The following is a 25109-nucleotide window of genomic DNA, read 5'->3' as shown; positions in this document are numbered from 1 at the left end:
TCTTGCTTTTGATAAACGCATAGATTAGCGTGGACCTAGATTCAATATCCGTAGAACCAAGTAATGGCGCTATATGATTCACTATAAACCCAAAAGGTGATGGAAGGAATGCTTACGAATTCTTTAAATTGCTGACAATTCCTCCCTGTAGCATTCCAACCCATCGCTTTTCGCCCACTGTGCCACTCTAGACAGAGACCAGCTTTCAGCAGATCAGAGCTGACCCTGCTCCTGAGGAGAATGTTCCAACCCAAACCGCATTCCTTACTTTTAGAGTTTTCGGTATGTATTTGCATTTGTATACATGTTGCTGTGAGTATTGGATGTGCTTGATTCCAAGTAACTGTTTTCCTCCATTTGTTTTACTTGGATCAGAAGATATGTCTTATTGTTTCTACTCTTATATCCTAGGGATGGACTGACCATATGAATGACAGAAGTGGTGGACAAAGAGCTAAAAGCGGCTTTGGAAAATGGGTTCATATCAGTCCCCTAGTGTATACAAAGTGAGTGTAACCTACATGTATCAGAAAGTGATGTACTCTGTAGGGGCTGTCTGCCAGTTTGGATTGGTGATTGTTACGTCATCTATCCGTAAAAATAGTTCCTTGGTCCTCAGCCTATCACTGGCTTTCCTTTGTCCCATATAGCCATTCCCGTCTTGGAAAACGAGGAAACCCTCAATGGTTAGGGGGAAGATGGCTACTTTTAGGGCTAAATCTTATGTGAGATCCTAGCTCTGAGAAAGAGAGAGAGAGAGAGAGATAGAGAGCTGAAAACACATTTTAAAGGCACATACATGATTTGCTGCAGTAGGGAAAGAGTGCTTCTCAGTACTGTCTCAAGTATTGGATTATTTCATGTTTTTCTCTGCCACATTACATGTAAAACCTAGTGCTTTTAGCAAATATATTTGGAAAATTGTATTGTATAACGAATCATTGTGCCTTATTAAAAAGCAATCATGTGTTGGGGAACCTCACTCTCCAGCCCCCGCAGGACAGTACTTGACTCACTTCCTAAGTCCCTCTCTTATCTGTGACAGGCATTAAAACATTTCCAGGAGTGTGTTTACTTCCCCATCCAGCAGTATATGTCTCTCCAACTTCGATTCAATGTTGTTCAAAAATGGTTGACTGACATTGACTTATTGATCTAGAGACAATGAGATAGTTTTACTGATTCATGACCATTTCAGTAAAGTTTTAAATATGAATTTCTGACACATCAATTGGACTGTCAGTTGCGAGTTATTCTGTTGCCTTTTCGGCCATCTCTGGTTCTTCTCTATGGAGAATGAAGATTTACTGTTCATCCTTCGGCTTTAAGTTTGTGTTCTTGTTGAAGATCTCATGGTCTTAGCAGCAGGAAATAAGAGACCTGCTCCCTGGTTCATTTGGGTCAAAGTATAGGGAAACACGCGTCCGATTTATGGGGCCCTGATCTCATTATTACTATCCCTCTTGCTAATACATCACTAACATCCCTTTTATCCAGTTCATTACTCTCTTTACCACTTTATTTCCTGTTCTTGACATTTCCTCTATCTGTGTGTTCATGAGTCCCTTACTTTCTAAATTAATGTTTTCCCCAATTTTCTCCTGTGCTCCTATTTGACATACAATTACCCACCTTACCCATATTCTTCTTCTGCATTCTATTTGTTCCTCTCACTACTGTCTCCACTTTTCTTTAAGAGTTATGAAGCCCACTTATCCATGCAGCTCCACATTTTTCCATATTTGTCTCTTTCCTTCCAGCTCTTGCTCTCCTTATTCTTATCTCTCATCTCCCCCATATTTTCTCTCTGCCTTGCATTTCTATACATTCCCATCTCTTTCTTTTCTCATGCATCACTCACTAGATATTTTCATATTTTTCTCCCAATCATCCTCTCAGTCAAAAGCCTCACTTCTGCACCATTCACACTACATTCTTTCTCATTTTGCTCTTTAGACTACTATTTATCTCCCCTTTAGATTTCCTTTTCTTTTTACCCTTGCATTCCAAATTAACACACATTTTCTCTTTCTATATCAGATCTTTTTTTTTTTTATCAAATGTTGACCATTTTGGATAGTTCCCAAAGGGATATTTGCCAAATTTTCAAACAATGAAACAGGAGGCACATTAAATAGGAGGGGGTGTGAAGATATCAGGTGGTGTTTGGAAGTTTATGGGACTAGGATCATTTTTAGGTCAGATCTTGTCAAACCATAGTAAATCATATGAGTGAAGGGGAGAGCATTGAACTGCACATGTTGCTTGACTGGTCACGCGTATAGGGAGTGATGTGCATCTGCGATGTGAACACATTTATCGAGTATGTACACAATCAGCACAAATGCGTTTCGAGTGAGCCGCAGTTTGTTCAGTAGTTATCCGGCGAGGCCCACAAAAACTGTTTCACTAGTACAGCCACAATAAAGTAGGTACCAATGCTACTGTAGAGTGGTTGTCATCGGCAAAAAATGGAGAATCTTTCCAAGGGTTCTAAAAAATCACGAGCATGTGATAAAATTAACAAGTGTTAATAAAGAGGAGTCTCATTGGTGATGACTCCAAGCTCTTTAGCATTTTGGGTTGCAGCTGTAGGAGGGCAGATCGGAGGACCACAACATATTGTCCTAGCATGCATGATCATTGCCCAGAAGCAGAAGTTCCATCTTGCTGGCATTTAGTTTTAAGAAATTGTGGTTCATCCACTGTTGCGTGGCAATCAGTCTGTCTTTTAAACCAGTTGTCATTTTAGTGACCATGTATTCTTATCAGATAATAATCTGCATGTCATTAACCTAAAAGATATGATGAGCCCAGACAGAGGGTTGAAAAAGGTGTAATGGTGCATGAGAGATGTAGAGGAATATTGGGGACTCAGGAGAGCATAGGTGTCCTACCGAGTTGTAGGGGGGTAAATACCGCAGTTGGGCCCAATACGACAAAATCAAGTTAAAACCGACAGGAACTCTGTCTTGGCTCCAGATTTCAGCCATATGGCTTATCACTACAGCATGATTCAATCGAAGGAAGCCAAGACTTCCAACAGGATCAGGCTTGCAGTGCCAGCTTCACCCTGAATCTGCCACATTTGCTCCATTTCCAGGAAAAGGGCTGCTAGTGTCCCATCATGTTTGCGAAAGCCCAGCTGCCATTGGTCCAAGATGTTGGTCTTTCTAGCCTTGAGATGTGTGGGGCCGCAACGTTTTGCAGGATTTTAGTGCAGGCTGGCTGTCATGTGACTGGACAGTTGCTGGTATGGTCACCAGGAGACAAGTTAGCTCTTTTTTAAAGAAGGCAGAGATCACTACAAATTTCCAATTCACTGGTACATGGCTATGGACAAGCTGAATTTATACACTTTAGTGACTGAGTTACATAGTCCAGGAGTCAGTTTCTGTAGGGCCACCACAGAACAGAGATACAAAGGCCACCCTTACTTAGACTTTGTGATGAGCACCATTGTGTCAGTAGGTTGTAATAACTCAAAATCCGACCAAATGGGCCCTCTCAGGCAGGAGAATGTGAACCATTCACAGGGACAATCAGATTGATTGCTGGTGACAATGTCATACATGGATTTGCATTTCTAAACAACGTACAAGGCTTGTATACTGTAAAATTGTTACTATTGGGGTGTAGAACTGGCAAGACAGCTAGGAATAGTAAACAAGCATTCGTAAATGTATTAGGTTTCACCTGTGTGATTTATAATAGGCTGTTTTTGTTGAAATTTGTAGCTTTGTGAACAGTTGTGCAATATATGTTACAGAAATTAAGAGGCGAGAATACCGGCCCATTTAAAGCAATGGCTACGTCTAGATCTATTCGAGTGATATTTTCTACTAAACTCCCAAGGTATCAGGTGTTTTATATATTAAACCATTGGCTATTGTGATCAGGTGGGGCAGAATCATTTAAAGGAATGGGGTAGGCTCAAGAGAATGCAACGATTATTGTTGGTTGGTGACTGTCTCTTGAGATTAACTTGTCCAATTAATTCATTACTGTCTTTTGTATGGCAGTTGAACAGTTTGATCTGAACGTTTGGTGATTTGTACAAGTCTAGCTTGAAGTTCATATCAAAGCTGTTTAACAAACATGAATATGCAGACCTAATTTTAAATTGGAAGGTAAGACAACCACATATTTGGGCATTGTGTCATTCAGGAATAAAAAAATATCATATTTAACTATGCTTTTCTGACAGGCTGCACCTAATTTACACAAGGAGGACATCTACCTTGGTGCAGCTTCTACAGTAAACAAAATCAGGAATACTGCTTAGAGCCAGAGCTTTGTGGAAGAGGATAAAGAGAGATACAGCCTAGAGAGTACAAATTGGGTGCGACTAGGGAGGCTTTAGCCATCTTAAGGTCCACTAAAAGGAAGTTCATGTGGAGAATCAGATCTGCAGTCGGATGGGTCCTAAAGCCATTACAGGCTCCACAATCACTCACAAAAATTTTTAAAAAGCAGGGGACCTCATCCGCAAGAGAAGCAGTCTCAACACTTCCCTCTCCCTGGCAGCCATTTAGTTGTTGACACAGAGATACAGTGGGTGGTAAAACTGGTATGACCCAGCTGCGTACCAGAAGCACCACAGAGAGAGTAGTGGACCAGACCCATTACCAGAAGGTGGCAGATATGAGGCAACACCGAATAGCAGTAGAAGACAGCCAAGCAGGAACAAAAAGAGTCAACTGGCATCCAAAAGCAGGAACAAATTGCAGAAAAGGAGAAAGGGGCATATATTTTTAGTTTGTGATGACCAGCAGTGTGTTGGATGGTGTTAGGAGGAGTGAGGTAGAACAGGAAAATAAACATGCAGTAAAAGTAGCTACTGCAAAAAGTTTACCCAGTTTTTCACAAAATGTCTTAAGAGATCTTTTAAAGTAAAACATGACATGCTTTGACACCCAAACCCTGTACCCTCAGTGGAGCTGCTGAATAATAAATACCTTCTCGTCAGGAGGGGTAACAGGCAAAGCCGCTTATAGGTGAAGAGAAAGGAATGGGCAACCCTTGGGGAACATTCCCGGACTTCTGCCCTTCAAACTTTATGCCGTAGCAAGTTAGGGCCCTAGTGTATAGTGTAAACTTTAAACAATTATCTGCACATAATGAGTTTGAACAGAGTGACAGTGCATTTTTTAAAGAGTGAGCAGGAGACGAGTGAAAGTAAAACTCAATGCTGCAGATATACCTGTTTAACGTGCCGTAAACTGCTGGAGACAGTGCTCACCTGGCAAGTGAATAGGCGATGAGTGAAGATAAAATCAAGTGCCATAGTACAACCCAGATTAAACCCAGTAGACCATTGGTACCGCAGTGGTACAACTGAAAACAATGCCGAGCATTTGTAAATTCTCTTACTGATGGAAGTATCTCACTATGTTTGCTGTCCACCATCTTGGATTTTTTGCGTCCACATGATTATTAAAGTGAGGTGTCTCACTAAATTCACTATGCTATGCCTGAAAACTTGGCCATGGTGAAATCCTGAAATTGTGAATTCAAAGCCAGAGTTTAAAAATGCATTTTACCTATTGGCTAAGAATAGAGTGCCTACGTGTTTCGTCCTGTGAATGCCTAAATGTAAATGAATAATGACTATAGTGCCAGAGTCGCATCCTTCATTGTGTGGGAAAATGGGGGCAGCTCAGAGGCTTTCTAAAAAAAACAACAAGCACGTTTGAAATGCGTGCAGCCACGGAGAGATTATGTACACAAGCACATTGCAAGTAGTGTGCAGGCTAAACATAAAAATAAGCACAGAGCAAGCGCTGTGCTTGTTTGCCAAATCTCCCCTTAGCTGCACGCAGTTCAAGAGCGCTTGTTAAAGGCAATATGCTAAAGGCAATTTGTGAGGCGTCACAAGTATGGCAGCCTAAACATAAAAATAGGCAGTTTACCTAATCTCCCCGTGACTGCATGCATTTCAAGCATGTTTGTTAAAGGCAATTTGTGAGGCATACCAAGCATGCTTGAAATGCATTCAGCCACGGGGAGATTAAGTAAACAAGCACAGAGCAAGTGCTGTGCTGGGTAAACATTTAAAAAGCCCCACAAAATCGGAATAAGCAGTACTTTGGCCTCAGGATGATGATAAGAGCCAACACACGAGGAACAACAGGAAATAGCATGCTACAGCCAATAGAAACAGAGGAAAGGTACGTGGCAAGCACAGGAACCAATAAAGAGCAAGGGGGCTGAATGAAAGCCCCTTTTAAGATTTCTGTTAAATACAATAAATTTCACATGAACAGTACAAGCATTGTGCAGGCGAAAGCTAGAAATGATACCATCTGTCTGGTGCCGAGAATTGTGGGTCTCCATGAGTTTAGTTAAGCCATTAAAAGATCTGTAGAACATGAGAATGAAGCCCCACAGACTAACAGAGTAGGGCTGTCAAATGTTGAGCCATGAGGATGCAGCCATGCCAGATAATCACTGACTATATAGTTTACAAAAATAGATTAGTAGTATTAAATCGATTCTCATCAAGATATCCTGAAGTTCTAATCAACGCACTTGACTTATGGATTACTGTTGGACTACCCTGTCTGCGTGGACTGTTTTAGTTGGGTTTAATATCTGCAGCAGACTGCAGATGGACTATTGTTTAGGATTCTGAGGGAAAATGTGTGCAAAGTTCATTTGGGAGTTAAAAATAATTTTAAATATCCATGGGCCTTATAGGTAGAGCATGTGAATTGACCCAACTGTGTTGTCTACAGTTGAGAACGAGTATGTTGATGCATTTTGCTGTAAAGAAACACTTTCTACAGGTACATGAACCCTAGAAAATGGATTGTTTCACTTTAGAGAGTCATAACCTTAGAAAATGACAGCAATAAACATAGAAAGGCATTGTTCAAGTGCACCAAGGGATATCTGGAATGTCTTAAGATGTAAAGAGGTGCCTCTCTTCAGAGAAGCATTCCTTATATAGGATATAAGACTGTGACTGTCAGAGAATTCTCTCGAGCCTGCGTTGTCCCAATACATGGATTCTTCGTGCATACATACCACAAGACCCGCTTAAGACGGGAGACTCTTAATTTGTGAAGCCACATGGGCTTTATTTTTGGTGTCTCCTGCCTAAAAATTACCTCTGCTTTCATATATGTTTATGGAGAAGATACAACATTCCCCTGATTTGTTTTTCAGTATCTCCCACTTTCTACTTTTAAAATATTGGTATGCATTTCTTCATGCTCTTAAAACAAAGACTTGCACTCCAATGGACGGCTGAACAAGTAAAACAAACAACACTAAAAAGTAGTTGCATGACATCAACAGTGAGAGGCTGCACCCTTGCCAACCAACTAAAGGCAAGGGTAAAAATGCTAAGCTTCATGGGAGAGAAAAATTCAGAATAGGAAGGAAAGCCGCTAGTAAGAAGGTGGCAACTGAGACTGAGAAAAAAGACATCTAATCATGAGCAAAGGTTAATTTTGAGGAACATTTTATACACTGTTGCCTGGAACAAACAACAGGCTGTGGTGAGACCCTACAAGGGTTCTAAATTCCTTGATCCTCTGGGACGAAATCTGAGGTTATTATGGGGCTAGATGAGGGAAAAGTGAGTGACCTTTAATGTGACTAGGGATCAAAGGTCGTGTGATGTCATTTCTGACACCCCACACACTTTGCTTAATCAATGTCCATGAAAAACACACATATAAATGGTTAATATATGTAACCAAATTAGGACGAACGACCCACATTTTACAATGGCATCACAAACAAATCTTGTTTTGACAAAAAGACCATGAATGCTTTAAAAACCCAACATTGATAATTGCTTTCAGTGAAGAACGTTTCAAGCACAGAAGCCCTCTCAAACGTTCTCACTTTTGATAAAGTAAGCCAAACCATGCAGGCGCACGCTTTCCATTTTTTGGCCGATAAGTATTTGGGTTTTTTGCCCACATGCTTTCTTTTAGTATGGCTTTTTTAAAATTGCATCATGAATGATTTAACAATAACACACTGCCTGAATTATGCTGATATACATTGAATACACACGAGCCACCCTTGTCAATGGTCGATTATGTGTCAAACTCTAATATAGCCCACCAAAGCGGGTCATACCGGCTATTAATGGCCCACTCCAGCATTAAAGGCCTGAACCGAAGGCAAGGGCCTTTAACAAGGGAGCGGGACTTTAATATCCGGTATAGCCCAGCTACGAAGGCCTATACGGCTATTAGAACATTCTGCCACTAGAGGGCAGAATGTTCTAACACATAAAATTTAGGCCTCTCAGAACCCGAGGGGGTTTTAATCCCCTTCGGCTCCAAGAGGCCTTTTTGAAAACAACATTGGAATGTTGCTTTGCAGGCCTTTACCGGCCGTAGAAGCACAGAGCACTCCATTGTCTTCAATAGAGTGATCCAAATTCCAGTGTTCTAATAGTATTTACCGACTTGGTATAAAGAGTTGTTTAAGTTACAACAACCTCCCTAAAAATGCAAGGTTTTTTTGGAATTTCTTTCAAGCATTGTAGATTTACCCCCTAAATTGCACCAAACTTCACCGACATGATTATCCCTGCAAAAAGTGCCCAACATATGTCAAGAAATCCTGTCTAGATGGTGTGTTATCTTTACATTTAGAGGGATGGGCAGAAGATAAACATCTTTCCCCTATTAGCTGCCAAGAGGGCTCAGTGAGCTGAACATATAGTTCTGACAAATGCAGTATTCTGATGGTCATGAGTTTAAATACCAGCAAGCAGGGGCGTTGCTTGGCCAGTAAGATTGGAGGGCGGCGGGGGCAGAGTAAGCTTCAGATTTTACAACAGTCACACTGGTATATAATGTTTTAAAAAATGATCTGACTAGCATGGCACATCAGAAGGGCTTAAAGGTCAGAGAAAAGGAAGAGAAATGCGGATTAGTAGGGGTTCTAAGTGAGAAAAAACAATATTTTGTAAACAAACTTAATTTGTGAAAACTTTCAAAACAGAGAGAGAGAAAGAGTCTATGTGTGATGTCTCTCCGTTTGTAAAGTTTCTTGTGAAATCCAACAGACACCTCCCCATACCCGACTGAAAGCACCTGTACCCAACTATTTACCAGAAAATGCATTTATTAGGGGAGTGTAACTCCCCAAACACCCGATGAAGCTACGCCCCTGCCAGCAAGGTTCCTGTTTGTAGGGTGAGTATGTGGACTACCATAAAATAGAAATATTTGTAACCATTTTTACATCATAAGCCACTTATGAATCCTTGTCTTTTTGGTCACGTCTACAAATGAGTAGCTAATAGTTACATTTTTAAAATTGGAATTAATGCACTTGTTTTTTGCGATTTCTTATGAGTATATTTTATGATCATCCAATTTTTGGTACCCAATTTTATCACTCTCAGAAGGGTGAAAGTCTCGACTAGCCATTAAGGAAACCAAACTCATTAGCTGCAGTTCTCACACAATGTTAACAGAAAGCTCTTATTTCACTGTGCAACCTTACACCCACTTTCTTTTTGTGGTGCATGCCATGCGCGTAATGCAGGGCCCTGCAGCCCTCGTGGCACTGGGAGATTCTCAACCCTTCAGTAAGCCCCCAACTCTTCAGGGGACCCCCACTCAGTTCAAGGCCAATGAATATCTATGGGATATGGAAGACTCAGGGGGCCCTCATTACATTCCACTTGGGGGTTCCATCAATCACTGTGCATGCAATTTACAACCATTGTCTTTGAAGTGCTTACCCAATCTTAGCACACACAGTGCACAACCAGGTCTTGCCAGTGCTAGGACCTAATACCCGGCATGCATTGCAGACGCGGAGTTTGCAGGCTTGGCACAGGTCCCCTCTGTCAAAGATTAGGCCAAGATTCTTCTGGCAGCGTACGCAGATTCTAGCATCGGCCTGGTTCCGTAGGCGTCGGTTCCCTCCTCTCCTCCGGATTTCTAGAAGTTCATTCTGTAACTTTCTGAAAAATTAAAGATAGAGAAACATTAATTCTCATGCTTAAATCTCCTAAAATCCCTCAAGCTAAGACCAGACCAGGACATGTCCATAGGAGGGGGCGGACCGTACTCTGAACTCTCATTGTTGGTTTTCCTGTGACAGAGCATGGTGAGGGATGGGGGTGGATGTGTGGTGGGGTGGGGGGAGTTTTCGTTGGTGGGTGGGATGTGCATATTTACGTTACCCTATGTTACTTGCGGTTATGTCTTGTAATATTGCAATCAAAACATTTAACTGTCGCAAGTACAGTGCATAGGGACATGACTACCTATTCCTGCTATGATGAACCCCCACCCATCATGTATTGTAATCAGTGCTTTATATGGGGAAAAATAAGTGCTGGTACTAATTAAAATGAGCTAGAGGTGTAGTGAGAGGGCGGGGCTGGGGCGGGGCTACAGGCAAGACATGATGATACAGAACAACGTTTATATTAGTTGTAGCACACACCAAAACACATGAGAAATGTGTTAATATAAACAAAGCAGGTTAACTCGTTACATAAAATGAAAGAGAAATTGGATAATATGTTAACATTTCCTATTTTTTGGCAATAGTAGCACCTTCATAATGTCATACTGTTAATTGCTGTTTGGCACAATACAAAATATTTTTGAGCAGGTGAGTAGGAAGAAACTGAAAAAATAACCCACCGTCGAACAAAAGCTCTTGTGGCACCAAGCAAATGAAACAACTCATCATGACCCTCACCAGAAGATATCTCTTTCATCGATCTATTCATTTATCCTTTCATCCTACCATTTACCTGCTAATGTCCACCATTTAACCTTTACCTTCTATCGTCTATTCAGTCTTTTATCAATCATTCTGTTTTTCCCCATTCCGTCTATCCACCCTTCATATCCAAACCTATCCATCCATCCTTTCACTCATCCATCTCTTTATCCTCCCTTTCCCTCATCCATCAGTCCTTTCGCTCATCCATCCATCAACCCTTTCACTCCTTTATTCCATCCACCCTTTCGCTCAATCCCTCCTTTCACTCATCCAACATCCAGCCTTTACTCCATCCTCCCTACCTTTCATTCATCCATCCAATCTTTCACTTACCCACCCATCATCCGTCCTTTTATCCAATCATCCACCCTCGTTCACCCATGCACGCTTTCACTCATCCATCCATCTATTCATCAATCCATTTATCTATCCATCCACCCTTGTTCACTCATCCAGCCACTCACTTTCACTCATCCATCCATCTATTCATTCATCCATTTATCTATCCATCCACCCTTGCTCACTCATCCAGCCACTCACTCACCCACCCTCGCTTTTATTTTATTTATGAATCTTTGTCGCCTAGCAGACATGGACAAACAATGTGCCACCCATTTTCTTTAAAATACTTACAGAGAGTGTCTGGGTTCTCTCTCTCTTTTTTTCTTGCAAAATAGGCATACACACAAACATAGCAGACACACAACAGGCTAAGATAGATGAAAGCTATCTTTTCTCTTCACCTCCCATGGCTTTTTTAACTGCCTCCAGAGCCTGACTGGCTGTAGCCTGTTTGCCACTGTCAGGGCACTGACATGATTCCTGTGCTTGCAGGAATGCACAGAATAGTGTGAATGTGATTGACAGCACAGGGACTGAATGGACCCTGCTCTGTCAAGCACAGCCTGATGGTGAGCACCGGACACCTGCTTAGGGCTCCTGAGGCCGAGATTTCTCTTGGCGCCTCGCTGCTGATCGCGCTGGTCGCACGCTTGTTTGCTCCTGATATAACTTTTAAATACCTTCGTTTTTCTGGATTCTTGTTATTTTTAATTTTAGCCTTCTTCCCTGTTGCTATCTTGTTCTGGCCCTTACCTGCACAGTAATTTTGTGGAAACATCACCGCTGTTTGGCGGGTCCGGGTTACCGGGAGGTTGTGGGTTTCAGCGCCATTTTTGATTGGGAAGAAGCGCGAGCGCCATCTTTGAGCGTCCAGGTCACCTGGGACGCCGAGACGTCGCTATTTAGGGCGAGCTGGCTGTAAGGTGAGCCTGCTTAGGGCTCCTGAGGCTGAGATTTCTCTTGGCGCCTCGCTGCTGATCGCGCTGGTCGCGCGCTTGTTTGCTCCTGATATAACTTTTAAATACCTTCGTTTTTCTGGATTCTTGTTATTTTTAATTTTAGCCTTCTTCCCTGTTGCTATCTTGTTCTGGCCCTTACCTGCACAGTAATTTTGTGGAAACATCACCGCTGTTTGGCGGGTCCGGGTTACCGGGAGGTTGTGGGTTTCAGCGCCATTTTTGATTGGGAAGAAGCACGAGCGCCATCTTTGAGCGTCCAGGTCACCTGGGACGCCGAGACGTCGCTATTTAAAGCTCGCCTGTTGAGCGCAGCGGTGACGCGCAGCGGTGCGCCCTCCCTGCGCCTCGTCAGCGTCACGGAGGCGTGCGAGGCGGGACTCTGGCTTTCGGCTCAGCTATCTAGTATCTGGCCTTTGCGGTCTGACGCTGGCTTTGTTTTCTGCCGCGCAAGGATGATTACCTACACTGCCTCTGCTTTATTTGCTTTACGCCCACCTTGGTTGGACTGCAAATCTCTTTTTCCCGGCGGCCGCCAATTGGGTAAAGGCTGTTCTGTGTGTGATTGGCGTCCTCTGTCCTCACCAATTTGTGTTACCCCATCCTCCCTCTTAGAGTGTCATTGCGCTCTACTGAACACTAGGTCCCTGGCTTGCCACTCGGCGGATATTTGGGATCTCCTTGCACTTTCTAAAATGTCCTGTCTTTTTCTGACGGAGACTTGGCTGGGGGTGGGCTCAGAACCGGATATTGCCTGTGCCCTTCCCCCCAACTATATCATTCTAAGAAAGGATAGAATGGGGGGTCGAGGAGGTGGGGTGGCCCTAATAGCGGATAAAGCCTTGGGATGTTCTTCTTTCCCTGTGGATAATATCGCAGGATGCGAAGCCCTCGGTTTTATTCTTCGCTTGTCGGCGTCTCAGACCTGTACAGGGATTCTCGTCTACAGACCACCGGGGCCTATTGGCTCTTTTTTCGAGGACCTGCAGTCAGCTCTGTCAGTACCCTGCATGCGCTCTGCGCATTGCATGCTGCTGGGCGATTTAAATCTGCACATGGACTTAATAACAGATGCCGAAGCGTCCAAACTGCGGGATATCACTGCGATGCTGGGGCTTGTCCCTTTCATCGATAGTCCCACCCATGTTAAAGGTCACACGCTAGATTTAATATTCTCTACGAGGCCTATTGAGGTGTCCCCTCCACTCCCTGTTCTCTGGTCAGATCACTTTTTAATAAACTTTGTTCTAGTATCTGAGTGTAGGACTAGCCAAAGAATTCACAAGGATGGCTCTCGACAATCAAGAGCTTTCCACTTAGTGACAGTAGACATGCTCGCCGATGCTCTCTGTCAACATCCGTGTAAAATGACAGGGAATTTAGAAGTCGACTTGACGTCGGTCCAGAACTGGCTTCAGGCAAGATTTGAGGAGCTTGCCCCTCTGAAGCCAGCTAGAATAGCTCCATGCCATGACTCCGCTCCTTGGTTTACCTCCACTCTTCGAAAAACGCGCCAAGACTGTAAAAAGGCGGAAAGACTCTGGCGGCGCAAGTACGATCTTGTGGAGAAAATCAAGTATAGGGACGTCATAAAACTATACCACAAACAGATTGCTGAAGCTAAAAAGAATTATCTTGAGCATAGAATAGATCAAGCTGATAACATGAGTCGGGAATTGTTTAGAATTGTGAAGGAATTCGTGGATCCTGCTGCAGGCGCCCGTATACACTCCCACACTGAAGAGTGGATCAGGCAGCTTGCCGACTTTTTTGTCACAAAGATTACAAAGATTCAGGACTCGTTTCCCGCTGTGGAGCCCTTGATGGATGTTGTTGCCTCAGGGTGTAATAAGAAGTTGGTACCATCCTTAGAGGCAGAGTCCGGGCCCACTTTATCGGCTTTTCCCCAGCTGTCCTGTGAAACATCGCTTGAGCTACTATCCCGGTTGCAATCGGGCTCACCTCTGGATGCTTGTCCAGCAAAATGTCTGGGCAAGGTGGCTTCAGCTGTAAACAGCTTGCTGAACCCCTTGCTTAATTTGTCACTGAGCTCCGGGGTGGTTCCTCAAGAATGGAAGCACGCTCTTATCCTGCCGCTAATCAAAAAACCTCTGCTAGATCCCTTGCAGCTGGCCAACTATAGACCGATCTCCCTCCTCCCTGCTCTGGCGAAGGTGGTGGAGAAACATGTTCAGCATACTCTTACCACCTTCATTGAGAATAACAAACTGCTGCATGACTCCCAATCTGGTTTCCGTGCGAATTACAGCACGGAGACAGCCCTCGTGGAGGTGACCGACGCCATCAGGGAGACGCTCGATCAGGGGGGAAAGGCTATGTTGGTCTTGCTGGACCTGTCGGTGGCATTCGACACCGTCCCTCACGCAGGTCTCCTTCTAAGACTCAGGGAGATAGGATTGCGGGGGACGGTGTTGGATTGGTTTCAATCCTTCTTAGCCGACCGTCGACAGGTGATCTGGGCTCCACCGTTCTCCGCGGAAATGCCTTCGCTAGAGGTGGGGGTGCCTCAAGGATCCATCTTGAGCCCCACCATCTTTAACATCTATATGGCCCCTCTGGCGGAGGTTGCGGAGGCATTTGGAGCCCGGGTCATTTCATACGCTGATGACACCCAGCTCCTGTTTACTTGCAAGAAGGGAGAGGTCTTCGACGGCGGCAGAATTAGAGACTGTCTGAGTGCAGTCTTTGCGTGGTTTCAGCGGCACAGCCTGAAATGCAACTCGGATAAGTCTGACCTGCTTTTTTTCGGCTGTGCCCCCGATCCTGGCTGGAAGTCGTGGTGGCCCCCGGACATGTTTCCACCTGAGAAGCCATCTTCCCAAGTAAAAAACCTTGGAGTTGTGTTGGATGGTGATCTCTCTTTTCGTCCACACATTATGGGACTATCAGGGAAATGTTTCAGCATCCTCAAGATGCTCAGGAAATTCCTCACACTGCTCTCCCTGCAATACCGCAAGAATGTAGTTCAAGCGCTTGTGGGATCTCGTTTGGACTATGCAAACGCGCTTTTTGCAGGATTGCCTAAATATCTTTTGTCCAGATTGCAAATCGTCCAAAATTCGGCGGCCAGAGCCATCTTTGGCCTGCCGAGGAGAGCCAGTGCCTCTTTGCTGCGGGTTAGGCTGCATTGGTTACCGATGTCCAGCAGAATTAGGTTTAAAATCCTCACGCTGGCGTTTAAAGCCCTCCACTCTACTGGTCCCAATTACCTCAGGAAGCGTATTGCTTTCTATGTTCCACGGAGGACGTTAAGGTCAGCTGACTTGGCTAAAGTGGAGTTGCCTGCGGCCAAACGAGTTCGGATGGGAGGCCGGACTTTTCAGTACATGGCAGCTCGCTTTTGGAATGAGCTCCCTCTCTCCCTCCGCAAAGCTAATAACCTTCTGGTTTTTAGGAGGGAGCTGAAGACCGTGCTCTTTTCCGTGTAATCACTGCGACTGTAGTGTGTCTGCCTTTGGATTTCTGGGTTTTTCAGGCCTCTTTGCTAAAGCGCCGGGACACCCTTTGGGGTAGCCGTGCGCTCAAAAAGTACGGCTATAACATAACATAACATTATTCAAATGTGCTCTGCTGAATAGCCAGCTGGGGCTCAGATGGGGGGCTGCAGAAGCGGCGCCTTGGCTGCCAGAGACACTTTCCACTCCTGCTCACCAGCACGGGCAATGACCTTACCTCTCATGAATACCACTGCAGTAGAGAAATGCCGGTACTCAGAGTTATAAATCTAAGAAGTGCCGGTGCTCAGTACCGGCGAGTACCGGCCCATTTAAAGCATTGAGTAATAAAACAATAACATTTTGTTTAAAACATAATAATGAGAGCTCTGTGTGAGTTTGAATTATTGTAAAACCGGTGCATAACTTGAGCGGGTTGCTCTAGATGCTCAGCACTGGCACCTAATCATTAACACCACTGGCACTTTTCATGAGCACCAGCTAAAAAGACATTCATTTATGGTAGACACAAGGAGATTAAGTGATTTCCCCAGAATCACAGGATCTTGGGCGGACACTGAGAATCAAACCTGGTTCCCCCTCTCCGCAGTCCACAACTCTGGCCATTTGGCCATGTCCTATTCCCACTTTCATGCTCGGTAGTGGGTTCTGTTTAAGGCGGCGCTGACAGGAGCTGCCTCCTGAACCCCGTCACTTATGTGTTCTACAAATTAACCACTGTGTAAAACGTGGGGAAACAATAACTGTGTGGCACAAAACATGTTGCAAAATGACAGCCCCATCTAGTGAACTACTGATAAAAAGGGGGAGGGGAACAATAGGTGCCACTCCCTTCCGAGATGCCCACCCCCCATGCAAATCAACTACATGGAGCATCCTTCCTACTGCATGCAGCGAATTAGGGCTTTAAGTGGGATGAAAAAACTGGGGAGGGTCTCTCAAAGGGGCGTGGTCGATGTAATTAAGGGCATGGCTTAAACACAGGTAAGCTAAATATTTGTGCTTAGCATAGGGTGCTGTCCGATGTGGATTTTGCTGTTTCTGTCATTGCATCCAGATATGATACAATAAGTAACATCATACCTACAGCAAGTCAGGACTATTGGCTTTGCAAATGGTTGTTAGTTGCATCAGATAAATAAGCAGTAACTATGGCTTGTTGTATATAATATTAAAAAAGCTTCCACTTAATGCCCTGGTGACACCACAATGATGTTGCTCCTGCGCTTCAAAATGACTCTCTTTAAGGGATTTTCCTTCCCCTACAATGCTCACCTGGCATGACGTCATGCAGTAACTTCTCCACTAGTGAGAAGTGAGTACTGTGAGCATGCGCACATGATATGCCTACTCACACTGCAGTCTGGAAAAAAACAGACCACTTGGGCAAGGGCACAAAACAGAGCCTGATAGAGACCCGTTTTGAGGCCCTTTTTTTAAAAACTGCCGGTGCTCAGCACCGGCAGGACCCGGCCCACTTAAAGCCCCGCAGCGAATGAGTCTTACCCCTGCAAGTGGGGTTTGAGGCGCTCTCCGCTGAAGATATTTTTGGAAAAAATTGCAACTATGCTGCATATTACAGCACATTTTTTATCAGCAATCCTTGTCCAATCATTTAATGGCTGGATAGAGATTGGAGATTGGGCTGTGCGGCTCAACAAATGAAATACTGGATGTGAGGAGTGGATGGATGAATGAATTCAAGAATTGATGACAATGAATAAAGACTTACCTATGTGGAGCAAATGGTCACAATACATTGAGCAAAGATGGGTTCCCGGTTTTCATTTTAGCTTCCGCATTAAAATCTCACCCTGCCCAAACACTAACACCAATACTTTTGAAACAACCATCACCTGGATGTGTTTAACACAGTGCAGTGACTTAGGGGCAGATGTATCAAGCCTTTTGCGATTCACAAAGGCCGGAATTCTGCGAATTTCGGCCTTTGCGAATCGCAAAAGGCTTTTTTGCATTTTTTGATATGTATAAAAAAATCGCTAAATAAGGAATCGCAAAAATGTGCGATTCCTTATTTTGCTTAAGCATTTAAGGAATCACACATTTTGGGATTCCTTAAATGCGATGTATGTAGGTATTAGAAATTGCAAATTTGGGTTAAGAAATCAGAAATTACCACCAACTTGTAGTTGGTGGTAATTTACGATTTCTTTTAAAAATGCCCTATTTGGCATTTGTGAAGGTGGCATGTGACGCACATACATGCCCATAGGGCATGTATGTGCGCCATATGCACACACATGTAAATTTCAGGGGTACAGCAGGGTGTCTTTGAGACACCCCTGCACCCTTGAAATTATTCTCAATTTGCGATTAGCAAATTGCGAATCGCAAATTGAGAATTATTTCACAATCATTCCTATGGGCCTCCTGGCCCGTAGGAATGCATGGGAAATTATTCCATATTGCGAATTCGCAAATAAGGAAGACTAAGAAATCGCTAAAAAATAGCGATTTTCTACATACATTCCATTTTGCGATTTCTAAATAGCGATTCCTTAAAAATCGCTATTTAGAAATCGCAAAATGGAATCATGATACATCTACCCCTTGGTGCTTGAAAGATTTAAACACAAAGCATTAAGTTTTGATCTAAAACAGGAGAGAGAATCAGATAACCAGGCAGTGACGAATTGCACAAAATCGTTGCATTAATCCCGGGTCCCACGTGGCCATAGAGTGTGAGCCTAGGTAATTACTTTTTTGTTACTCCACCTTTAATAAAACTATTGGCCATTTATAGGGGGCAAAAGACATCTTTCACCAAGAGCTCCATCGTCAGCATGATGGCCGGGTTATGAGTATTTCCAAGTTGATGATTAGAATGTTTCACTTCTACCAATTGTAACAACAACTGAAACATGATCCAATGGGGACATGCTGAAAACGGAAAACAGCCTTAAGTACAACGCTGGAATCACGCTGCGCCTTTACAGCGCCGGCAATTAAACAAACGTGTCATTAACACGCATCCGTTTAGCACGCAAGTCATAACAACAACTTACTTTAGGGGAGCACTTTGGTGCAGAGGTGTTGGATTTAAAAACGAACACCTTCCCTACTGCTGCATAGACTGGAGTTTGATTATTAAATTATACTAATCCAAAATCCAGCACCCCCCTCGGGTAAGTCGTTCGTACTAATGACAGCGTAAAAAAGGCATGTGTTCTAAATGCATGCGTTATTATACAATCACTGAAAACAGTACTTAATTTAAGCCAGTGTTTTCTGTCGCTAGGCATCAGCAGTTAATTGCGAACACCAGCACTTATGACAGCCTGCTACATACTGCCGCTGTTTGTTTAATTTACAGATGAGCAATACTACAGTTGTTTATTAATTCAATGTACATTAAAATGACTAATACCTGCTGCCCAAATTCATTCTTATGTCTATGGGGTACTGGAGTAGTCAGAAATGTCCTACTCGTAAGAGCACGATGGTCAGTGGTTGTGTTGGCTCTATGGCAGTGCTTGCACATGCAATGAGAGGTGTAAGCTGCTCTCCTCATGAGGGCCCTGGCCCTTATGTTTTTTACAAACAAAGCACTGACTAAAAAGTGATGCAATGATCCCATTATAAAGGCGTAGATCTTTTTGAATTTTGAAGAATCGTTATCATGTATGTACTGGACTCTTTGAGCCAAGCAACAGCAGACCACTCATTCCCTGTCCTCTCCAAAGCTCCAAAGGTTAGCACTATGTGTTGCAACCATGCAGGAGACACAAACCACACACAGTAAAAAAACATTGGCAAAGCCAATAGGTCTCACCTATGTGAGAGCTATTGTCTTTGCCAATGTCTTTTAGCTAAGTTGTACAGCAGCGTGGTTGGTGTTCAGCATGGATACAAGTTACTGGTGTGGCACAGAGGAGAGTGGAGCAGAGTGATGTGGAGTGGAGTAGTGTAGAGTAGAGTGGAGTGGTATAGAGTAGAGTGGTGTAGAGTGGCACATGGTAGAATGGAGTGGTGTAGTGTGAAATGACATAGAGTGGAGTGGCGTAGGGAACAGCAGAGTGGCATAGACTGTAGTGGCTAGGGTAGAGTGGGTTAGAGACCCATAGAGTGGCACTGTATGGAGTGGAGTAGGGTGACGCAGTGTAGAGTGGAGTGATGTGTCTTAGCGTAGAGTGAAGTGACACAGAGTAGAGTGATGTCACATTGAGTTGCATAGAGTGGCGTAGAGTAGCGTAGAGTGGAGTAGAGTGGAGTGGAGTGGAGTGGAGTAGAGTGGAGTGGAGTGGAGTAGAGAAGATTGGCATAGAGTGGAGTGGTGCAGAGTTGAGTGGCAAGGAGTGCAGCAGACTGGCACTGTATTGAGTGGATTAGTGCAGATTGGAGTGGAGTAGAGCAGAGTACAGTAGAGTAGAGGGGAGTCGAATGGCATAGTGTGGAGTGGAGTAGTGTGGAGTAGAATGGAGTGGCATAGAGTAGAATTGAGCGGAGTAGAGTGGAGCTGAGTAGAGTAGAATGGCGTAGAATGGCATGGCATGGAGTGGAATAGAAAGGCATTGTATGGCGAAGAGTGGCATAGAGTAGAGAGGCATAGAATAAAGTAGAATGGCATGGAGTAAAGCGGGGTGGAGTAGAGTGGGGTGGAATAGAGTGGGGTGGAGTGGAGTGGAGTGGCATAGCGCAGAGTGGCATAGAGTGGTGTGGCACTGAGTATAGTGGAGTGGCACTGAGTGGAGTGGCGTAAAGTGGTGTAGCGCAGAGTAGAGTGACGCAGAGTAGCATGCTGTAAAGTGGCATCACATAAAGTAGAGCGGCATGGCGTGGCATAGAGTGGCACTGTGTGGAGTAGCTTAGAATGTAGCAGAGTAGAGTGGCATTGCATGGCACAGAGTAGAATGGAGTGGCAGGGAGCAGAATGGAGTGGGGTAGAGTGGAGTAGAGTACAGTAGCAGAAAGTAGTGTAACGCAGAGTGGCATGGAGTCCACTAAAGTGGCATAGAATGGAGCGGCATGGCATAGAGTGGTGTAGAGTTGAGTTGCACAGAATGGTGTCTCATAGAGTGGAGAGGCATAGAGTGGTATTGTATGCAGTAGAGGGGTAGAGTAGAATGGAGTGGCATAGAGTAAGATGGAGTGGGGTAGAGTAGAATGGCATAGAGTAGACTGACGAAGAGTAGAGTGATGTGGAGTGTCTGCTTCTCGAAACCAAGCACTTTTAAATATTGTGCGTACCAGTATGGATGACATGTGACTCTTACACCCTCTTATCCTGCTTGCTTTATGTGACATTGCAACTGCATATGCTGCACGAATGCGCATTGCCTTTATTGTCTTGTAGTTTGTAAAAAATGTTGTCAGCTGCATTTTGTAGCCATTGCTGTAACATGAATGTGGTGCTAATGAGCATGTAAAGCCAAGCTAAGGCTGTAAAAGTCAAAGCTGGGTTGTTTTGGATTAGTAAATAATTTATTGTTGTAATAAAAAATATGATAAAAAATATATAGGTTCACACTGTGCATTAGGCAGTGTACCAAGGTCCCCTGTGGAACAAAGCAAACCTTTTCAGTATGTCCTTGATGTTAGATTGTACTTGTGCGACTCCACCTGTTGCACAAATAGAAAGAGTGACATAAAGGTGTGTGTGCAAAAGGTAGGGACAGGAGAAAAAGAGACGCCTGCTAAAGTGTTATGAAATATTACTGATAGGGAGTTGTTTTTGTTTCCAAATAACACAATGGCAGAGGTTAGAGGTGATAACACAAGGAGGTCAAATCTATTTTAAAGAAAAAGTGACCTGTGGCGGAGAGAGGCGCCTTATTTTCAATTCCACAAACAATAAACAATCTACATACTTTCCCGTCTGCACCTTCAAACTGGCCCTGTCTATTCCACCTCCTTCCCCTCCCCCCATCGCCCATCCCCCCCCACACATCACTTTGGCTCTCATAAACGCACGCTCCCTTCCTAAACACAAATATGAAATCCTAGAACTACTAACGAGCCACAACCTAGACCTCCTTTTCATTATTGAAACCTGGGGTGACCCTGTCTCAGGACCAGATTTCTGTGCTCTTTTGCCAGAGGGTTACTCTGTACTTAGACTAGACAGACCTATCAGAAAGGGAGGTGGCTTAGCCATTATCCATCGAGAACTCTATCCAACTAAAATAGAAACCTTAGACTCCCCAGTCTGTGAATCACTAAGCTTTTCTATCTTCCTCCCTAATAACCAATCGTTTAAAGGCACCCTTATCTACCGCCCTCCAGGCCCTCGAACAAACTTTCTTGCAGCACTAGACAGCCTTATAGAGCCCACAGCAGGAGCCCCCGACTACACTATTCTAGGAGATTTCAATTTCCATTTAGAATCCCCCGATGATAAAGACACTTCTCCCCTCACAACTGACCTCCAAGCAGCAGGACTCTTTCAGCTAGTGTCCAAACCCACCCATCTGGCGGGACACACCCTCGACGGTTTATTCACCAACAACAGCAATATCGCCCTCTCCTCAGTCCTCCCCCTTGCTTGGACAGACCACGCGGCAGTTCTTTTCACTATCCAAATCCGAAACTCCAACCTCCCGCATCCTACCGTCCGCATCCCCAAACACATTAGAGCATGGAAGAACATCGACATCCACCTCCTCACAACCACCCTCTCCAACACTCAAGACACCCCCGCTACTGACCCGGAGCTAGCATCCAATAATTACTTGTGGTTACATAGAGCTTTTTTCACCATGGCACTGCCCAAGACCATCTTTACTAATCGGATCACCCCTCTGCCCCCTGGTTTTTAGAGGTGCTCAGACAACATAGCAGAAATCTAGAAAGACATTGGCGCAAAAACTACAACACCTTTGACAAAATAAAATACAAGGAAACACTAGCCAAATATAAACAGCTGATCATCACAGAAAAGAGCAACTTTTATCTATCCCAGATAGAATTCGCTCAACACACTTCCAAACAGATGTTTAAGGTAGTAAACAAACTAGCCAACCCTCCCGTGTGCCCCAATGCAGACACCTCCCAAGTCCTCTGTAAATCCCTCGCCAACTTCTTTTCAGACAAAGTCACCTCTATCTACTCCACCTTCGCCTCTCAGGCCAACCCCGAACCCACTAATACCCAACCTCCCATTAACACTTCCGCCCCTACTTTTTCTAACTTTAACCAATCCCCCCGAGCAGATTTCAGAACTAATCTCCTCCATAAGATCAGGGTCTCCTCTCGACCCCTGCCCACCGTCCATCTTAAAACTCATCCCTCAATCCATAACCTCCTCTCTCACCAACATCTGTAACTCAATGTTTCGCACAGGCAGCTATCCCTCAGTTTGGAAAAAAGCTATCATAAAATCTCTGCTCAAAAAAACCTACCCTCGACCCCTCAGCCGTGGTAAATTATAGACATATTGCCTGCCTTCCTTTTCCATCGAAAATGTTCGAAAAAATAATGAATAGGCATTTATCGGAGTTTATTGATCACAATCACCTCCTGGATGACATTCAATTTGGGTTCAGGAAGGGCCACGGATCCGAAACGGGTCTCATCAAGGCAACAGACGAGATCAGGATGATCTTGGATCAAGGCGGTGCGGCAGTCCTCATACTATTCAATTTGTCCGCCACCTTTGACATGGTCGATCACACCACTCTCATCGACCGTGTCTCTTCCCTTGGCATCAACAACACTGCAAGGGCTCTTCTAGCTTCATTCCTTGCTGACCGTACTCATTCAGTAGAAATAGGCAATTTTTACTCCCCAGTGTTCACACTCCCATGTGGGGTGCCCCAAGGACCCTCGCTAAGTCCGACCCTATTCAACATTTATGTGTCGGACTTGGCCAGGATTATCAAAACACATGGAATGAGGCTAACTTCCTATGCCGACGACACCCAACTGGTGTTAGCAGTCCACAATGATGGTGAAGCAGTCGCGCCAAGATTCCAGGAGGGAATGCTAGCCATCAGTTCATGGATGATGAGGAATTGCTTAAAACTAAACTCCAACAAGACGGAGGTAATGACCTTCTGATCCCTCACCCCACACTCGTCCCCTATTTGGTGGCCTAACGATTTAGGTCCCCCACCAGAACCCGTCACGAAAGTCGGAAACCTGGGGATCCTGTTTGATGATAAACTCTCGTTTATTCATCACGCCAATGCGGTCGTATCCTCCTCCTTCTATACACTGAAACAAATAAAGAAAATACTGCCTTACCTTCTACCCCCCGCAGGCAAAACCCTGATGTCCACATTAATACTTTCAAAAATAGACTACTGCAATGCTCTCCTGCTCAATGCTCAACAGAAAGTCCTCAATAAGCTACAGTTGGTCCAAAATTCTGCTGCCAGAATTTTAGCAGGCACCCCTAGGTTCCAACCCATTTCACCCATCATCCGCCAACTTCATTGGTTGCCCATCAGAAGCCGGACCAAATTCAAAGCATTGTGCATCGCATACAAGGCGAAAAGCAATACTGGACCACAGTTCCTAAAACAATCACTAAGCCTGTATTCCCCCAACAGACCACTAAGCTCCTCCACAGCACACTTACTTCCGGTCCCACGCACCAAGAAAGCCTCCTGGGGAGACCGACGTTTCCTAGTCGCCACGGCAAGACTCTAGAACACCCTTCCACTCCCCATTAAAACTAGCCCTACACTCATGATCTTCAGGAAACAATTAAAGACCTGGCTCTTTAGCCAGTAGTCTCCACTCTCACCAATCATCCCCTGAATTACTCCTGAAGCGCCGAGACACCCCAGGGTATTTGCGCGCTATATAAGTTGCCTAAACATAAACAAACATAAACATATGTTCCGAGTTATAGTGGTAATATTTAAATATGTGGCTGCATTTTATTGTAGAACAACACATTATCATTGTATATTGATCTTATTTTTGGGCATAAGGTGTTACTGCACGTAGTACATGGAATGTAATTAACTAAGTGATAATGTATAGGCTAGGCTGGAAAAGTCATGAAAAGCGAAAGGCCTGTTTGTTACTTATGTGATTTAGTAAGTGAAAGACGGGGCCTGAAAGAACATATCTTTTTAATTGTTGCCACTGGTGGAAGAGCATGTAGGATGCAGTATAATTGTTGTTCAAGCGTTTGAGAGGAGCTCGGGGGGTTTAGTCCTCTGGGTGGGTGGAGAGGGATTCTCAGAGTGGAGCTAAGATTGTGGCGTCGCTTACTTTACAAGTAGCAGGAAGGTAAAAGACACAACTTGTGCATTCGTGCATAAAAGCTCAAAGGAGTGAATTTACCATCCTAGAGCCAGTTGACAAGCTGCCCGAATGAAAGCTAGAACTTTGTAAAAGCATGGGGGGGCTGGGTAGGGAGGAGGCGAGCTTAGGGTTGGAAGAGGAGTATGTGGACGGGTGAAATTAATTTGTGGTTTTTATTCATTGTGGTTTTGTCGGGTATGGTGCCACTGTATCTGTTCCACAAATGTAATGTCTGGTCTGGTTAGTGTGGTTAAGAATAACCGATGAAGAGAGGTGGGCTGTTGGTGTGTGTACCCTGAAACAGGGTGGTACGGTGTGGTATTAGTAAACAGCAACAATGAATGAGCATAATTTGGGGCAGATGTATGATGACTGGCGCATCCTCAGGGATGCGCCA

The 25109-nt window shown here is 44.3% G+C and overlaps 1 protein-coding gene across 1 annotated transcript in view; it reads right to left on the bottom strand.

The window, feature by feature from the left end:
- The window catches only part of SYTL5 (synaptotagmin like 5), a 684371-nt gene that overhangs the window by 442115 nt on the left and 217147 nt on the right, over nt 1–25109 (bottom strand). Inside the window, exon 3 of the mRNA XM_078658261.1 lies at nt 9722–9946. Coding sequence (XP_078514387.1) covers nt 9722–9946 — 225 coding nt within the window. The remainder of the gene's footprint in view (nt 1–9721; nt 9947–25109) is intronic.

Source organism: Lissotriton helveticus, chromosome 8 (assembly GCF_964261635.1).
Source record: "Lissotriton helveticus chromosome 8, aLisHel1.1, whole genome shotgun sequence".
NCBI classification, from domain to species: Eukaryota; Metazoa; Chordata; class Amphibia; order Caudata; family Salamandridae; genus Lissotriton; species Lissotriton helveticus.
Note: the sequence above shows the minus strand (reverse complement) of the source record. Positions and strands in the feature narration are given on the sequence as shown.